Source organism: Scyliorhinus canicula, chromosome 21, assembly GCF_902713615.1.
Source record: "Scyliorhinus canicula chromosome 21, sScyCan1.1, whole genome shotgun sequence".
Lineage (NCBI taxonomy): Eukaryota > Metazoa > Chordata > Chondrichthyes > Carcharhiniformes > Scyliorhinidae > Scyliorhinus > Scyliorhinus canicula.
Window position 1 is genome coordinate 45,981,831 of NC_052166.1, and position 18,466 is coordinate 46,000,296.

At 42.8% G+C, this 18,466-nt stretch overlaps 1 protein-coding gene across 2 annotated transcripts in view; it reads right to left on the reverse strand.

Annotated features, from left to right (window-relative positions):
- The window catches only part of LOC119955769 (nuclear receptor subfamily 5 group A member 2-like), a 120,776-nt gene that overhangs the window by 83,248 nt on the left and 19,062 nt on the right, over positions 1-18,466 (reverse strand). For both annotated transcript variants that reach the window (XM_038782300.1, XM_038782301.1), the window contains exon 4: positions 12,773-13,416. In XM_038782300.1, the coding sequence (XP_038638228.1) occupies positions 12,773-13,416 (644 nt within the window). The remainder of the gene's footprint in view (positions 1-12,772; positions 13,417-18,466) is intronic.

Genomic DNA, 18,466 nt, shown 5'->3' on the forward strand with positions numbered 1-18,466 from the left:
ATGTGCAGGTTAGGTGGATTGGTCCTTAATTGGAGGAAAAAAAATAATTGGGTACTCTACATTTATAAAAAAAGAAAAAAAAAATTACAGCAAGGTAGGGCCCAATATAAATCTCCATTCCTTTCTTTGAAGCTCAGTGATTATGATGAAAGTATTCACAATTTCTAAAAATTACAATTCGCTATTTTATCCATGAGGGTAAATTAAGATTCCAATCTGCCCCATCTTTATGGGTGGAAGAAAGATCACAAGGTGCAGAATTTATATACCTATTAATCACCCTTGAAATGTTTAAGTGACAAGAAGTAAACATTGCCCCAATCCCAAAATAGGAGCTTCATTGGATAAAAATTATGTTTAAATCTGAGAGTAAGTTAATTCTATCCCTCCCCCACCTAACCCTCACCCACTGCATGCTATGTTAAGCTGCATTCATTCCCCATTTTAAAAAAAAATTACCTTGTGCGACCATTTGTTCAACTGGACTGCTCTCAAGTGTTCCTAAGGCTTGATTATTCACTTGTCAATAGAGAATGAAACCAGGATTGATAATCTTTAAACACAGGTCACAGGGTTGAAAAAGAAACCATCAAAAATTGACTGGAACAATACATTTAAAAATGGGGCCTTATTGCTACTGCCAGTCAAATAATAGTCACAGCTTTTGAGAGATATTGAATCATGCAAATAAAAATACTCTCTCAATCTGACAGGATAGACACTGGGCAGCGAACATTTTAATGCCTGCACTGATTTTCACCAACATAAAAAAAAGACAGAAATACTGTCAAGGCAAAAAAAAAACAGTTTGCTGGTTAAAGCTTCAGTGTAAGCTATTCAAATGTTCTAACTTTTGATTACAGGAGCTTTATCCTTCAGGTGACGCCGCCGATCAATGACACTAGTCTTATCAGGCTGTTTACAAGCTTTCAGTGACACAGACAACGTTAGATTCAGGTTACAGTGACCCAAAATGAGTACAATGTTTGAAGATTTAAAGTTCGAGCTTTCAAAAGTTAGCAGATGAAAAAAAATAATTATTAAAATTGCAAAACCAAATGTGCAGCACAAATGGGCAGAGAGCAGATTTAGCACACTGGTGATATTCTCCCACAAAGCCATCTTGACATCTCAGAGGACTAAGATGGTAACAAAAGTGACTGCAAAAAGAAGGGTGAGCCATTTTGTTGACTGAAAACGATCATATTTCATTTTTTATTCTTTCACGGGATGCAGGTGTCACCAGTTAGGCCAGTATTTATTGCCATTCTCTCATACAAAAGATGGTGGTTGGCCACCTCCTCTGACCACTGCAGTCCATGATGTGTAGGTACACCCACAGTGCTGTTAGGCAGAGAGCTCCAGGATTTTGAGGCAGCAACATTGAAGGAACGGTGATAGAGTTCCAAGTCAGGGCGGTGTGTGGCTTAGTGAGGATCTTCTGCCCTTGTCCTCCAAGGTGGAGAGTTGCTGCAGTGCATCTTGTAGATGGTGCACGCTCCTGCCGTTTTGTGTCAGTGATGAAGGAAGTGAATGCTAAAGATGAAGGATGGGGTGCCAATCAAGCAATTTGCTTTTGTCCTGGATGGTGTCGATCTTCTCGAGTGTTGATGGAGCTGGACTCTTAACTTGTGCCTTGTAAATTCTGAACAAGCCTCAGGGAGTCAAGAGGTGAGTTACTTGCCACAGAATTCACAGCCTCTGCTCTTGTAGCCACAGTATTTATATGGCTGGTTTAACTATGAGAATATTTTGACAATCACCTTGAACTCTAGCCACGATTTAACTAAATGGGAACAAAGTCCCATAGCAAGCGCATTTAGCCGCGTGTTTTCCGGCACTCGCAGCGGTGAGAAACACAATGCTATCTAACATCATTTGGGTTAGATAGGGGGCCTCAGTGTGGAATGCACGGCTGAAACCACACATAGCCCCATTTTCTGCACCGTGGATATCCGCTCACCAGAACTCCTCAGTGCAGCGAGAGATCGGGATGCCATTTTTAAATACGATCTCTGGAGCCCCCGACGTGATCCCCAAGCCCCAACTCACTATAGGGGGGTCCCCGGGCCCATCCGTACCCCCCTCCCCACACCCGTGCAGGGCACAAGATTTATGTTGCAACTTGGCGCAAGATCGCATTAGATCTTGCGAGGCGCTGTATGTCGGGTAGATTTTGGGAGTGGGGTCCCACTGTTTCTATCGGCCACACTGCGCTGCGGCGCGCTGCTTTTCGGGCACAGCGTGGCTTTTCGATCACGCCCGATATCTGATACTAAATCTCAGAATTTAGCACGGTTTTATTCGGTGACTTCAACTTCAGTCATAAGCAAAACTAATTACGTCTACAATATTTTGTCTGGCAAGACCGCTTTTTCCACAATTAGCTTGACTGATAAAATGAGATTTCACAGCAAATAATTTATTTATTCTGGATCGTTTGAAGTGAAAAAGAAGCTGTTGCGATTCACTTTTCCCACCACCAGTGCACCCACGGCCGCAGGTTTCCTGGCTGCATGGGCTGGCTTCAACGGGAAATCCCACTGATAGCAGCGTCTGGAAGCCCGTGGCTGGGGGTTGGAGAATCCAGCCCAGAATCTCTGCATTGTTGCCTCACAGAGGCCAACATTAACCAGGATATTTGCCACATACCTGTTTACAGCTGTGGCTTTGCAACACATTGCAATGTAATGGATCAGTAATATCGCAGCAACTAAGCCAGGCTGCAAGAATATGCAAAGTTAAAGCTGCAATCAATACCTATCCTTACAATTCACTATGCATTAAAGAATTAAAATAATTAAATAACAAGAACGAGGGCTGAATTCTCAACCCCGCCGTGCACCACATTTCTGCCTTGACCCGCCGGCAGGATTCTCCATTACACCGGCCGGTCGATAGGGTTTCCCAATGTTGGACAGCCCTACGCCGTCGGGAAACCCCTGGGCGCCGGTATAACGGAGAACCCGCCGGTGGAGAATCCCACCCTCGATATCTCGCGGGACTTCGGAGAATCCTGGGAGATGCAAAGGCTATCGGGAGGCTCTCTGCAAGACTCTCCCGGCAATCACCGGCCGCGTTGCGTTCAAATGAGAGCACAACGCTGCCAGAGAATCGCGCCCGTAGTTATTTGGTGAGAACATGTAGCTCAATAATTTATAATATAACGTTGGTAAGTTAAGAGACATCAAGGAGTACTGGTGTATTGGCACCAAACATGTTGCAGGCAGTGATAGCATTAAACACTTTGTCAATTAATATGATTTGGAGCACATGTAATGCAAAGCTCACCTGACTACATCAAAATGGAAACGTTTTCAAGTCTGATGGATTGCCTCAATTTCATTTTTGCTTTCCACATTCTACCCAAATGCTTTCTCTGGACACAGTAAGACGTCTAACAACACCAGGTTAAAGTCCAACAGGTTTGATTCAAACACGAGCTTTCGGAGTGCAGCTCCTTCCTCAGGCTGCGCTCCGAAAGCTCGTGTTTGAAACAAACCTGTTGGACTTTAACCTGGTGTTGTAAGACTTCTTACTGTGCTCACCCCAGTCCAACGCCGGCATCTCCACATCTTCTCTGGACAGACTAACAATTTAGTTTAAAATAAAGTTTAAAGAGTTTTGTGTTGTTTGTCCTGAAATGAAACTCTCCCAGCTAGTTTAACATGAGGGGCGGGATTCTCCCGTGCTCGGCGGGAATGGGGGGGGGGGGGGGGTGTCCCGGCGGGTGCCCCAAAGGTGCGGAGGATTGTGGCTAGGCCGGCGCCGGAATGGCGGATCGCCAGCTGGCGTGGAAGGAATTGGCACCACGCCAGCTGGGGCCAAAGGGACACCGCCGGCCGGCAAGAGTCGTGCATGTACGGGAGCGTCAGCGGCTGCTGCCGCCATTCCCGCGCATGCGCGGGGGAGGGGATTCATCGGCCATCGCGGAGGCCGATATGGCTGACGCGTAGGAAAAGTGTGCCCCCCCGTCACAGGCCCGCCCGCATATCGGTGGGCCCCAATCGCGGGCCAGGCCACCGTGGGGGTACTCCCGGGGCCAGATCGTCCCGCGTCCTCCCAGGACCCCGGAGCTCGCCCCGCCGCCAGGTCCCGCCGGTAAGGGACCTAGTCTAATCTACGCCGGCGGGACTGGCAAAGAACCAGCCGGACCTCAGCCCATCGCAGGTCGTAGAATCGCCGGGGGGGGGGGGGGGGCTGCAAGCGGATGCCGACCGGTGCGGCACGATTCCCGCCCTTGCCGAATCTCCGGTGCCAGAAAATTCGGCGGATGGCGCGGGAGGGATTCACGCTGCCCCCTGGCGATCCTCCAACCTGGCGGGGGTCGGAGAATCCCGCCCCTGATTCTCAACACAATGGGAGAATAATCCATCCCACGTCCATACATGTGAAATACATGGAAGAGTACTCCGAGTTGACTTGGTCTCTGATTTTTCAGATTTGCCTGTAACAAAGTGGTTATTTTTTCACTCACTATCTTCTCCAGATGTCTTTTTGAAGATCACAATTTGTCTTCTGGGGATTCACATGGGCAAAGCTACACCGGAATCTCTTTGGTGGGTTTTCTCGACACAACACAGTAAGAAAGCCAGCCAGGTGTGTAACTTTGACATAGAGCTATAACATCATAGAATGCCACAGCACAGAAACATTACAAAATTTAAAGCAATCTTAACATGTTTGCTCCAATCACTTTATTGGCTTGACGAACATTTTTTTTCATCACCATACCTACTGTATCAGACCTACTTAAAGGTGGACTGCTTTCTATTTCAACTTTAAAGCATCAATGCTTTATTCCAGAAAAGTACCTTTCAATGGTCTACAATGAGCACGATCTAATGGCCTCGTCACACCCGACTTGGTGCGTGATGAGGTCACTGAATCTCAGGAGAGGCCTCTTGCGGGATTCGCAATGCTCGAAACACCTCTCGGGTTTTCACAAAATCTCGCGAGACATCAGGATCTGGATCTTGCCCTCACTGGGCAAGATCTTGATTAACATATTTAAATGAACCATTAGGCTCATTTAAATATGTCTGCGCCGTATTTTTACGGCAGCCAGGAACTAATGGCCTTGCCTGGGAGACTTTGCCAGAGGGCCGTTTAGCATTGCTTTTCACAAATGTGGAAGGTCATTACAGACCTTCATGTGGTTGGGCTCTGGGCAGTGTGGTACACTGACATTTCCACTGGCACACGGGCACTGTGGAACTGCCAGCCTGGCACTACCAAGGTGCCTGGGTGGCACTGCCAGACTGGCAGGGGTACTGCCAGGGTGCCAGGCTGGCAGGGCCAAGGTGCCTGGGTGCCAGGTTGCCCATGCCAGGGATCTGGCCTGGGCCCGTGGTTGCCTTGCCCTTAAGGGGGGAGGGGGAAGAGAGGGCTGGAGAACCCCCTCAGAGGTAGGTTGAGTGCAGTGGGTGGATCCGGAGGATGTGGTGGGGTGGCTGAGGGGGGGTTGGAAGATTGGGCCCATTTAGAAATGGCACCCCGATCTGTGAATGCTCTTAATGCATGGCCACTAGTGCAGGGAATGAGGGAAGTGTGGCTTTGGCAGGGCGTCCCTCACCGAGGCCAAAGAAACTGCAAAGTTCTGTCAAATACAGAGTTGTTCTTGGTGAAGCAGGCGGCAAGAAACACCCTGCTAAACATATCCAAAACAGAACTCTGATTTGGTCCCGTCAAATCGCACCCAATGTGTAGAGTACTCTAGTTTAAAAGTTTATATATTTTCAATGCATGTGGTATCCCATGGCTCATTCTTCTTGAAAAGCAATCTGGGAGGTATGACACAACCTAATACGGCTAATGTCTCCTGAAGTGCTTTAGATTTAGGGTAAAGAATGTTATCCTGTTATGGGCTGAATTTCTCCACAATTTGACTGTTAATACTTGGCAAAATATCGCATGGGAAACCCAAAGTGGAACTTAAAATGAAAGATATCATAATAAAACAGACAAATAATTCACTTAAGATTGTTAAGCTGATGGATGTTCACCATAAAGTATTAAAAAAACTCTGGTAATCTGTTTTGCTTCAAACAACGTAGACTTTTATGTTTGAACAATCTATGCTGGAAATATCATTTTGGACACAACCACATTCATTCCAGTGGGTAGAGTATAGTTTCAGACTTTGGCTTTGAAATCTAGAGGGTATGGACTTTTCACCATCCAATCCCTGGCACAAGTGAGTCTTTCTAAATAAGTAAAGACTCTTTCTACGTCAGAATTCAGCTATAGACCACACAAATTAAATTCAAAGTTACAGCTCAAACAAAACTTTTGGTGCCCATCCCTATCAGCAGCTGTCATTTTAGCACTCTTCGATTGAGCTCATGTTTGTGGATCTAATCTTTTGTAATCATATTAGCTATATTTATTCCTGGTACTTATAGTCATATATAGAGAAATTAAAGCTTAAGATTCCACACCTATGCTGACAGGGTAATACCAATATTTGTATACTATTTGAACATTTAATTAATTGCAAGCGGATTTAAAATATACCCTGGAAGTCCAAGAGACCCTGAAGGACTTGTTAATACCAACTGACACATCCTTGCCGTGTCAAACCCAAGGTTACCTCTTCCTGGGAGTTGAGCCCTAACTCTGAATTTATGCTAAACTACTTCACAGCATTGATTGATTTACACAATAAATCTATGACTAACAATTAGTGTCAGTATAGAATCTTTAACTTAGTTTCAAAGACACTGACACACTTTCTTTTCTAAAATGTTATCAAGCTTACTCTGACTGCACTTTCCATCTACTTACCACTTAAAAGGACAAGACCATAAGACCATAAGACATAGGAGCAGAATTAGGCTACTCGGCCCATTCAATTATGGCTGACATGTTTCTCATCCCAATTCTCCTGGCTTCTCCCCATATCCCCATATCCCCTATTAATCAAGAACCTATCTATATCTGTCTTAAAGACACTCAGTGACTTGGTTTCTACATCCTTCTGCGGCAAAGAATTCGACAGATTCACTACCCTCTGGCTGAAGAAATTCCTCCTCATCTCTGTTTTAAAAGCTCTAGTTTTTCCTACAAGTGGAAACATCCTCTCCACGTCCACTCTATCCAGGTCTCTCAGTATCCTGTAAGTTTCAATAAGATCCCCCCCTCATCCTTCTAAACTCCAATGAGTACCGACCCGGAGTCCTCAACCACTCCTCATACGACAAGCTCTTCATTCCAGGGATCATTCTTGTGAACAAAAGCAGCATAAACTGGGAGGGGGGGGGGGGGGGGCATAAACATCTTCCACTTCTCCCCAACATATCCTCAAGATATGTTGCCATTTCTTCGCTGTTGCTGTATCGAGTTCCTGGGAATTCTGAACTAACATCATTGTGCGAAAACTCTCACTCTAGGAAGGCTGCAGTGTAGCAAGTCAGTAGAAAACCCTACCATCTTCTTGACAATTGGGAAACAGCCTGCAAACTTGCCCATGTCCCAAAAGCAAATGCAAAATAATTAAGAGGCTGACAGTGTAGGTGGAAGGCTAGCATTTTTGTAATACGAAAAGCCTTGTTGAATGATTGTCCCAGTCCTCAACACCACTGACAAACACGAGAATAGGAATATGGCACCACCATCACCTCCACGTTCTCCATCAAGTTACACAGCATTCTGTTTCTTTATTGTTCATATTATATAGACACGTATTTAGTATACTTGTGTGCACATGGCAACAACTGATCACTTTGGACTTCACAATTTACTGGAAGAATAAGATGCTGAGTTATCTTTTACACAGTGCAGGATACACTTAAGTACTTTATTTTAGTTGAGATTCTCCTGAAAGAGTATGTATTCATTTTATTGCAGGAAACAGAGGCATTGAAATATGGTTATCACAATGCAGCACTCAAGTAGAATAAGGGAAGTGGAGTACAGAGCCTAGTTTCACCATTGTTTAGATTATCTCACTTACCTAGTTACCAAAATTAACTTTGCACAATCATATCGCTTTTTAAATTGGGCATCTCTACAAAAGTCCATTGTGAAAATATTGCTTCCTGTCACCGTTGTTTATGTTGGAGTTATTTATTTTAAAGCGAATTTCCACAGCTGCCAAGATTAAATTTCCAGCTATAGTTCTTTATCAAGAGGTTTGATGAAGGATGGCAGCAACTTGAGCCCAAGTAGAAACTGACAAACATGGAGGTGACCTTGCCTGCTCTGTCCACTGCTAATGTGGCCCTTATATGACAGTATTGATTTTCTCCCAAAGACCGCAGATAGAATTTTCTCAACTATAATTTCTCAATATGACATCTTTCAATTACGTTTTTCACTTGACACCATGCTTCACACCACTAGTTATTGCATCGATGCCTATCCTTTGACAAGTGATGTATTTGAAATCATTATCCAAAAGGAGATAGGTGAGATTATTTTGTCACTTTGATTGTTCTTCAGCTTTGTTGTCTCCACTTTAGAGTTTGTAACAATCTCAGTGATTTGCCCAAGCAATATATTAACTTCTAGCCATTTGCTGTTAAATGAGTGTACCTATAACAATTGCTACATACAGAGTGTCGGCAGAAAACAAACAATGAAGAAAACTATAAGGGCAATTTGGGTTCATTTATCTAAATTAATCTAATTTCAGTCGGATTTCCTTTCACTGTTTTGCTGTGGCAACCATGGCAGCAGCACACAGGATGAATGTGAAGGAATGTTTTTTTTAATGTATTAGCTCTACAATGTAGAGCAGCCTGTGGGGAAAGCCTGCAGTGTTCATCAGGGAAGAGGTGAAGATTTGGAAGAACCGGCTTATGGAGCATTAACAAACCAGGCATTTCAGATACCAGAAAATAATGGTGTGATCATCAAAGAAGATTCAGTATTATCAGAGCAACACTCTTAAATTAAATATATTGTGCCAAATTATGATTGTTAAATCATCCTGTCGGGAAGATGGGAGGCAGTGATGGCTGACACTTCGACCAAAACACAAACACAGGGAGGAAGTCATCATTTGGGAATTAATTAGAAACGGGTAGGAAGCCTCTCCAATCCACTTATAGTTAATATTTACATTTAACAGAAAATAAGGTCACATGACTTGACATTAGGAAAGGTGACAGGGATTTTAGTCAGCTTTGAAAAAGTGGATTCTGCTATTTGAAACGTTTGGTTCAGTCATACTTTAACCAATTTAAATCACAAATGTATCTTTGAAAATCCTCTCTGCCTGCTGAATTAGATGGGCTCATTCCTTTGTTAAATATTTATTCTCGAGATGTGGCGTTGCCTTCAGGCATGAACTTATTGCCTGTCCATAGTTGCTCAAGGAAAATAGTGGTAGCCGCCTTCTTAAACTGCAGACGTAGCTTCTTTATGCCCATTTCCATAATGCCATCTGTCCTCACCCTGCCTCATGCTCATCTGTTGCTGAAACTCTCACCCATGCTTTTGTCAACTGCTTGACAATTGACAATTCCAATGTTCTCCTGGCTGGTCTCCCACCCATCACCCTCCATAAACCCAATCTTCTAAAACAATGGCGTCTCTATCCAAAGTTACTGGCAATGCCTCAGTTTTATAATTATCATCCTTGCTTTCAAGTCCTTCTGTGACCTCATCTCTCCCTATCCCTGTAACCTCCTACAACTCTACCTCTTTGACCAGGTTTTGGTCATCTGTCCTAATATCTCTTTGTGGCTCAGTGTCAAATCTTGTTCAATAATGATTCTGTGAAGCACCTTGGGACATTACGTAAATGTGAGTTGTTACTATTGCTAATACATCAAAGTGGCTGGATATGACACCTTTCATGCAACCATATGAGTTACGGAATCATACAGTTTGCAACACAGAGGGTTGAAAATCAGTCCATTGTGTCCATACCTGCAATGTAAACTTAGGCCACTCCCCCACTGTTTCCCTGTACCCTTGCAATTTGTTTCTTGTTCAGATAATCAGCCATTTTCCTTTTGAAAGTCATGATTGAATCTGCCCCCACCAGACTCTCAAAGCAGTGCATTCACGATCCTAACCACTCGCAATGTAAAAATATTTTTCCTCATGTCGCCCTTGGTTCATTTGCGGTTCACCTTCAATCAGTGTCTTGACGTGCAGTTATAAATCCAACAACTTTGGTAAGGGACTAGGGTTACCAGTAAAGGGTGACAGGTTTCCTTCCCTAAGGAACATTAGTGAACTATTTGTGTTTATAATACAACCTGACAATGACATAGAAGAAATTACAGAACAGAATGAAGCCATTTGGCCCATCATAACCATCAGCCTCATTTTTACTGACTGTAAACAAAAATTCATTTTTACAACTAAATTCAAATGTGTGTACTGACATTTGACTCTCTGGGTTATTAGTTCAAACTTCTAAGGTCGCAACCTTGGGCCTGCGCTTGCCGTCCGCGGAATCGGCAGCATGGACGAAAAATATCACGAGAATCAGGAAGCACGGCGGAGAGATTGTGTTTCCCGATTTTCCCTGCCCCTTGCAGCCGACGTCACAAGATGTTTTCATGCCCACAACTTAATGCTGAAAAATTTGAATGCATTTAAATGCTATTAATGACATCCCCCGCCAAATGATCATCCTCTCACTAAATATTCATACCTTATTGACATCATGTTACATTGGTGAGGTTTGCAACAGGTTTGGCCAAGCATGAAGTAGTCGAGTGGATCTCTCCGGGGCAGAGCTGAGCATAGCCCCGGGGGCAGGGTCATGCCCTGGCACCGCCCCCAGTACAGGCTGGCATTGTAAGATTGGCATAGCCAGGTTTGTGCTGCTCGGTTAGCATGCAGTGCCAAACTGTGCCAGGAGGCAATGCCAGGGGAAGACCCTAGTGGAACCCCCATGAGGGGGGAGTGCACTGATGTGTGGTGCACACGGGCGGGGGAGGAGAATGTACTCTGAGGGGAGGGGGATTCCAGAGAAGAATGTCAGGGAGGGGGGGGGGGGGGAAAGCGGAGAGAGACCCTGATATATTTCAGTGATGGGGCCATTAGGCTGCAGCACCAATTGGCACATCCTTTAAAGATGGCTTCCCAATCTCTTTGGAGCTAGTTCCGGGCTCAATGGGGCCCCGCCAGAATGATGGCGTAAACCACACCCACTCATTCTTTTTTGGCAAAAAGGCTCAGAATTCCGTGAGAGGTCTGTGCAACTGGATAGTTACACGCCCGTTCTCTGTTTGAGCTTGACATTTTGCCAAATTCTGCTAAGATTCCGCACCGGGAAAGTATTTCATTAACAATCACTGTAGTGTTCAGTTGTTCTGCATTTGATGATGTGAGTCTGCTTACTGTGGTGCTGACTATGCTTGATTAGTTAAGCCTCAGTGTGGACTTAGAGTAAAGTGAACAAATTAGAACAGCAACCAACAAACTATTATAATGGCTTCTAGTTTCAATTTCTAGGAAATTATGCAAAATTCAATTTTTATAAAGCATGCACCAAGGCTAAAAATGTATGCGTTCAAAATACCTTGGTACTGAAATTTATTAAAATAATGACACTATCTTTTTGGAAATGCCAGATATTTGTTTTGAGATATCAGTTTGTATTTTTTATTATACTGTCACAATGATGACCTCTAAATCTGATTCAACTAATTTCTTCATTTCCATGCCTCATGGCAGGTTGGCAACTCGCTTCAAAGTTTCACCAAAAAGTAACCTGAAATAATTTCGCAAGTAGTCATCAAAAAACAAAATAATCGGGAATGGAATCATTAGTAGATTCTGGCTGACCTGGTTAACTCATTAAATTAAAATGGGAGGGGTGGAACATGGTGCAGTGGTTAGCACTGGGACTACAGCGCTGAAGATCCAGGTTCGAATCCCAGCCCTTGGTCACTGTCCGTGTGGAGTTCGCACATTCTCCACGTTTATACGTGGGTTTCGCCCCCACAATCCAAAGAAGTGCAGGCTAGGTGGATTGGCCACGTGAAATTGCCCCTTAATTGGTCAAAATGAATTGGGCACTCTAAATTTTTTTTTAATGAAGTTTCCACACTTCAATTTTCTATGAAGAAAATCTCTTCAATCAATAGGGGATACCAGAATAACTAAGGCACTTTCATTTTGTCGTATGTTTTCCAAGAATATAAAATATTTATTTTAATATAATATCTCTTAAATATTGATGCTAAAAACTAATTTTGGTTTAAAGTCCACCTATTTGCGTATTTTACATTGGTGTCCAATGGTTTTAAAATGACTTTTTTTCATGAGACAAAATTGTGCTTGAAAGAATATAGGATCAAATTGTAATTATTTCCTAAATGAAATAAAAGAAAAAGCAAACACTCAAAACTGGTTAAGTCATTACCTCAAATGAAGCACTGAAAGTTTTCAGTTGCAGAACATCTAAACACAATTGTGTCCTAGGAAGCAGGTGGCCCAGCTGCTTAGGTGGTGAGCATCTGACCCTTAGCCAGAAACAAGTTGAAAACTTTACTCCAAATGGCTGCCGCTCTAACCTCTGAAAAGGCCGAATAAGGTCAAACTTTTCGTACCTGTGACAGGATAATTGATACAGTCTGACTCCAATCAAATCATGCCATCTGTTGGAAAATACTGGAGAACTATGGACAATAGTCATGGAAAAACCAGATGATACAGCCCTCCCAACTGCAACCAGTTGTGCAGTGTTTGCTGGTAACAAAATCAGTAAATGTAAGAAACAGCACTCAATATAATTAGTCAGGCACTAAATAGCAAGATTGATTATTTCCTCAGCAACAACTTGTATTAATTAAGATTGTCTTACCTTAAGCTCTCTGAAGAAGATACAACTACGTGCCCATTCAACTATGGAAAAGAGGGTCTGGTCAGCCATTTTGCACATAAGACCAAAGGTGCTAAGTTTTTCATGTTTTCCCCTATTGGCCTGTTCCTGTTGTAGATAGGTCAAAATCTTAGTTTGGACTTGAAGTTCATCAGGTTCACACCGTAAGAGCTCTAGAATCAGCTGTGGGACTGTAGGTGGAGAATTGGACTGATAAGTGTCTGGATAGGGGTAGCCAGCCAGAGATTCTGGTGAACTTGCATAGTGGTCTGGGTACTCGGACTTGATCGTCCGGTTATGAAACGATGTGTACTGATAGTTTGGCAGTGCTCCATGGCTTGGCAAGGACATGCCGATTGATGGTGCTCCGTATAGGTTTCTATCATAATCTGTAGCTGGTAAAGTGGCTGGGTTAGGTGGCATGCCTTTGGATACAGAATGTATATTATGTATGGCAGTTGAGAGTGAATAGTCAGTCTGCCCCGATGACACCATTTGAGGCACAGTCTCCAGCTTAAAGCCGTTTGCTCGTATCAGGGCTTTCTTTTGTTGTTTTAAGGCTCGGTCACGCTTGTACATTGGCCCAAATTTGTTTCTTCCTCCTCTCATTCTGTCTGCACGGACAGCTAGTCAAGAAAGCAAAAAAGAATACTCATCAACGCAACCTGGGCAGAAAGAGTTAAGATATCACACTATTTAAAACACATGATATTAGGAGTATACCAGGCTGAATCTTCAAAGATTCACAAGTTCACGAGTCAACACCATTTTATGAAGTTGTTTGACATGCAAATATTTATTACTAAATTCATCAACTAATCTCTAAATAGGGATGAAGGAAAATTAGTATCAAAAAGAGAAAAATATCGCTGTTTTCCCCTAAAACTAAGATAAACTGATTTTTTCAACCTTTCAACTTTTTTTGGCAAAGCTTCTGAACCTTCTTATTTTGTTTCTTTTTCTCTTTAGAGTTTTCATATGTGATTTGCAACAAAATGCTGAGCTAGCAACTGCTTTGAGTTATAATGTTTGATATCCAGATGGACCTATCATAAATCAGTGATAGGATTGTGTGGCCAGACGTTATTTAATTGATAAACAGTGTTAATAGATGATCTAATCTAGGTAAATAGGAACCCCCAAGAAGTCATGGCAATTAATGACGCTTGAGTGTTATATAAAGATTGAAGATCACTCGATGCAGTAATGGTCTTCAGGGATTTGTTTGGGTGCTGCATGTGCAACAGAGCATGGCAAAGGCTCCAATTCATAAGTTAATACAGTCATGTTTATTGAATCTGGAAATGTATTATTTAATTTAATGTTCATCAATAACGGGAGCTGAGGAGTAAGAATCTTAATATTAAATGAACATTAAATCCCAAAAAAAGTTAATGAATATTTGTCCTTTTTCAGTTGCAACACACAGAGGTCACCTAATAATCCAGTTTAGGATTTGAAACCACTTTGCAACTTTCAATTACTTCTGATGACTTCTAATGAGTTGTATAAATGCATTCATATACTAATTCTAAGTGTGGAACAATGCATAAAGAACATTAGTGACTAACACAAAATGAAATGACATGAACAAGCTGGGGATCTTTAAATTATGTTGCTCTTTGTTAATATAATGAAAAGAGTTTTGTATTGGTGTTCATGATTTCAATTTAAAGAGCAGACCATGTGACTGGCGTAACATTTAATAACCGTATTCTGATGTTGATGATATTTTATACTGCTGATTTGAAGTGGAAAAAGATCTGGCTCTCAGTCTCAACCTACCCATTCTATTCAAGACCAACAAGTTAACCAAGTACCATGCACGATGAGCCCATGGGGTTTCAATCAAAATTGATTATTGAACCCAATCTCCCAATGGTACAGTGGGATGAATATCTGCATGGGAACTGAGTCAGCTACGCCATAAACTTCAAAATTCAATCCCCAGTTTGCAGATCCCAGCCAACAAATGACAGGTTGTCACAAGTGGCCTTGGTGCTGTGAAGATGCTCCCAATGACTACCCAGGGGCTACTGTTGGCAGGTGCTTAACTGTTGAGGTTGAACAAGGATAAAACTAATTCACAGGCAAATAGGCTGACCACTTGAATTAGACACCAGAGTGTCACAACTTGGCTTGGAGAGCCTTGTGCAGATACTGTGTGAGGTCACACAGTATGCGGTTTTGGCCCTGATCCTAGAGTGGCAATCCTTGCATGGGATTGTGCTTAATGACACCTTTCAGAACTCAGTCTGCTGGGGTTTACAGAATCAGAAAGAGGACATTTTCTTAACATGGGTTGGGTGACACAGGAGCTATGAGTGAGAGTAGACAATAATAATCTATGTGTTTTATATACATAATATAGGTATATAAAATAAGCTTATTCTGCAGGACAATAAGACACATGTAACTGTACTTATACTCACAGCAGTTTGTTTGCCTGAATAACTTTCATTATGCACATATTTAAACATTTAATTTAATATTCTGCACAAAATAACTAAGGTAAACCATGTTACTTATCGCTCAGGATCAGACTTGAGGAACGCACTAACATATTCCTCTTACATAGTTTCAGATTCAACAGATTCATTGAATGATATTTCACTTTGGTGTTACCTGTAGAGAAGAGGTTATTTCTAAGGGGCTGGTTTAGCACAGGGCTAAAGAGCTGGCTTTTAAAGCAGACCAAGGCAGGACAGCAGCATGGTTCAATTCCCGTACTCGCCTCCCTGAACAGGTGCCGGAATGTGGCGACTAGGGGCTTTTCACAGTAACTTCATTTGAAGCCTACTTGTGACAATAAGCGATTTTTATTTCATTTCATTTCAAACACTGGAACGTGGATATCACTCCCAACTAGAAAGGCGCATAGATGCCTCAATATAGCTTTGAATGGCTACAGTCCAGAGTTGCATGGGGGAGGGTTACTGGTTATGAAAATATACTGTGAGTAGCTTGATTAGAGAGCACATCTGTTCTGTTATCCTTGCTCAGCCCACTGTATCATACAAGTATGAAGAAACAAGTCAACATGTATCTGATTACATCCAGATCACACAATGGGATGAACATCATCCATGACCTGCTTCACTGGTACACAACATCCTCTCCAAGGTCCTAGGATATTTGGGATTATGATCTTAAGAAGGTAAGAATCAGCCGGCTGTGGTATTCCCTGTTTGCCAGGAGAGAACCTCAGAAATGTATGAAGTACCTCCAGGCTAACACTGTTTAGGACACAGTGACGTATAAAAATTCTTCCCTTCATTTATCGAGAGAGTGTAGACTCTCCTTTCTTGGAGATGCTTTCTCACAGCTGCAATACAATGATCGCTGCTCATCAAAGGATTCAGAGGTTCCAATGGAATCTCATTGGAGCCTGTAAAATGTTAAGGGCAATTGAACTGGAAATCGAAGACACACCTGAGGAAGCAGAAAGAGGATCAAAGCACAAACTGATCACATGTGGCCTGGAAATGAACACAGAAAGCTGTAGATGCTGTTTTTGAAAAAATCATTTCAGCATAGATGCAGTCGGAGCGATTTAACAGGAAAAATCAGAGTCCCGTTTTGGGCGCGTTTAAGGTGTGCCACTGTGCCACCATCTCTTCCGGGTCTGTCCTGCCAGAGGTTATAGTTCCATGAGTATGACAATGTCAGGCATTTGCTTGACTAATCTGTAGGACAGCTGTCCCAATTTTGGAACAAGCCCCCAGATGTTAGTAAGGAGGACTTTGCAAGGTTGACAGGGCTGAATTCTTGGTTGTCCTTTCTGGTGCCGAAGTTGATGCCAGGTGGTCCATCAAGTTTCATTCCTTGTAAACTTTCTAGTGGTTTGATACAACAGAGTGGCTTTCTTGGCCATTTCAGAGGGTATTTGGGTCAACCTCATTGCTGTGGGACTAGAGTGATATGTAGACGAGACCAGGTAAGTACAGCAGATTTCCTTGACTATACGACACTAGTGAACAAGATGGGTCTCTGAGTTCCTGGAACATGGGTCCCCAGAACATTATCTTGGGTCTCTGGATTATTAGTTCAGTGATAATTCCAATTATAATTTTTGAAGTAATTTATTGGAACAGTTATTCAGAAATAGCACCTATGATTGGATGCAATTTAAGATTCCAATAATTAGAAATTGAATGACAGATACCCTTCAGGATAACTATGACTTGTTACTGTCAAGACTGTTATTCAACTCAATGCTCAAATCTCTGATATCTCCCTTACACCGAGCAGTTGTCTAGTTAAAAGTGAACTTAATAGTGGAGATTATGCGTAGCCACGGAAAGGCTGCCAGAGAGCACCTACAGCTCCAAATAGGTAGGTTGTAGTAGCAATGATAAAGGAGCCCCTTGAGCTGCTATTTATGGACAGCAATGAAAAGGCCCTGAAGCTGCCAGTTGTTACCATTATGCCAGACCATTTAGGTCAATACATTTCCAATGGATGTCTCCACCCTTGGGGAATATTCAGGTTCAAAATGCACTCCAGGTACATTTCACTTGACTTGTACTGAAATGGAAAGGGAAAAATAAACTCAGTGCCCTAAATTAATTCTTTCCATTCATGAACTAGTTTAATTTAATAATCTTTATTGTCACAAGTAGGCTTACATTAACACTGCAATGAAATTACTGTGATAAGCCCCTGGTCGCCACATTCCGGCACCTGTTCGTGTATACAGGTGGAAAATTCAGAATGCCCAAATTACCCAACAGCACGTCTTTTGGGACTTGTGGGAGGAAACCGGAGCACACTCCCTCCAACAATGAGGAAGGCGGTGTCACCAGGAATGTTGGAAAAATCTTCCTTGGAAAATCCCTAAAGGCCTCTGTCCGTGGCACCCCAAACTTCTCCGTCAATTCCTCCAAGCTTGTAAACCGCCCTTCCAGAAATAAATCATTCAATTCCACTACCTCCCTCTCCTCCCAGCCCCGAAGCCTAGCATCCAATCTTGCCAGCTCAAACAAATGATTAGCTCGTATCGACATCAACTTTGAGCAGACCTCTCATTTAAAATGCTGCCGAAACTGCATCCATATCTTCAGTGTGGCCATCAACACTAGATTACCTGAATATTTCCATGGGGCAAACGGGAGTGGCACTGTTGCCTGCACCCACAACCCCAACCCCCTACAAGAGCCTGCCTCCATCCTCACTCAACTTGCTTCCTGCTCCCTGTTGTTTATCTTTCCACTTAACTTTACATCATCAGCAAATATAGATACATTACTCTCCGTCTCTTCAACTAAATCATTAATATAGATTGGAAATAATTGATGCCACAGCATGATCCTTGTGGCACTCCATAAGTTACAGCTTGCCAACTTGAAAATTCCTGGTGGATGCCTACTCTTTGTCTCCTGTCCAGAAACCAATCATCTATCCATGTTAATATACTACCCTCAACTCCATGAGCCCATATCTTGCCTATTAACCTTTGTGTGACAAATGGCAAGGATAAGAGATGTATAGGAACACCAACACCTGCAGGTTTCCCTCCAAGTAACATACCATTCTGACTTGAAATTATATCATCATTCCTGCATTGTTGCTGGTCAAAATCCTGGAACTCCCTCCCTTATAGCACAGTGGGTGTACCTACACCACATAGACTGTAGCAGTTAAAAAGGGTGGCACACCACCACCTTCTCAAGGACA